The sequence below is a fragment of the Rhinopithecus bieti genome, unplaced genomic scaffold (genome assembly GCF_001698545.2).
Source record: "Rhinopithecus bieti isolate Rb0 unplaced genomic scaffold, ASM169854v2 scaffold_17686, whole genome shotgun sequence".
Classification (NCBI taxonomy): Eukaryota; Metazoa; Chordata; class Mammalia; order Primates; family Cercopithecidae; genus Rhinopithecus; species Rhinopithecus bieti.
In genome coordinates, this window is record NW_016808814.1 from 1,012 (window position 1) to 1,924 (window position 913).

The 913-nt window shown below is 34.5% G+C and overlaps 1 protein-coding gene across 1 annotated transcript in view; it reads left to right on the top strand.

The window, feature by feature from the left end:
* The first annotated feature begins 490 nt into the window (after positions 1-490).
* Positions 491-913, top strand: part of LOC108538909 (dedicator of cytokinesis protein 11-like) — a 5,549-nt gene continuing 5,126 nt past the window's right edge. The window contains exon 1 of the mRNA XM_017887237.1: positions 491-671. Within this exon, the coding sequence (XP_017742726.1) occupies positions 522-671 (150 nt within the window). The 5' untranslated portion in view covers positions 491-521. The remainder of the gene's footprint in view (positions 672-913) is intronic.

The following is a 913-nucleotide window of genomic DNA, read 5'->3' on the forward strand; positions in this document are numbered from 1 at the left end:
TGTTTATGTGAAGAGGATACATGTGTGTATCTCCTGTATCCCATTTTGTTAAAAGATGAACTTCACTTGCTGAGTAGATTTTAGCTATAATTTTCTCAGCACTTTGATGTTCACAATAAAGGAACTGTTGAAATATAAACCAAAAGAGTAAGTAATGAAGATTGACCTTCCCATTTTTAAGCCCACATTTGAGATCCATCATTCATCATTTCAGGCATTCTTTTTAAACATATTGAGAACCTGCTTACTGTATTATGGTGGTGCAAAAGTAATTGCCACTATATAGTGGCAAAAACTGCAATTACTTGTATATATATTATATTATTATATACAATAATACTCTCTGGAGAGTAGAGCCTGCCTTATGTTGATTTTGTATCCTCAAAGCACCCAGCATAGGTTTAGGTGAGGATATAGAGGGCCCTTGATACTCTATTGATTTTATGATTGGATTTTAAATACTTATTTCTGTTTTCCCTGTTCTTCAGTTTCCTTCAGCATTTTTCAAAGGAAGAGTAAACATGTGTGCTGCATTTTGCTATGAGGTTTTAAAGTGCTGCACATCGAAGATTAGCTCAACCAGGAACGAAGCATCTGCACTTTTGTATCTTTTGATGAGAAACAACTTTGAGTATACCAAAAGGAAAACCTTTTTGAGGACACATCTACAGGTCAGTGAAAATAAAAGAGCCTCTTCATCTTTCTTCTCTTCAATCTTTAACCTCTAGATCAAGATCCAGAGCCACCCAACCCAGTCCAATACAGTGTGGCCATCTAGCACTTGATGTGTGGCTAGTCTAAATTTAGGTGTTCTGAAAGTGTAAAATATGCTATGGCTTTTGAAGACTAAGTATGAAAAAAATAGAATATCTAAATTGTTTTATATTGATTGTGTGTTGAAATGATATGTTAC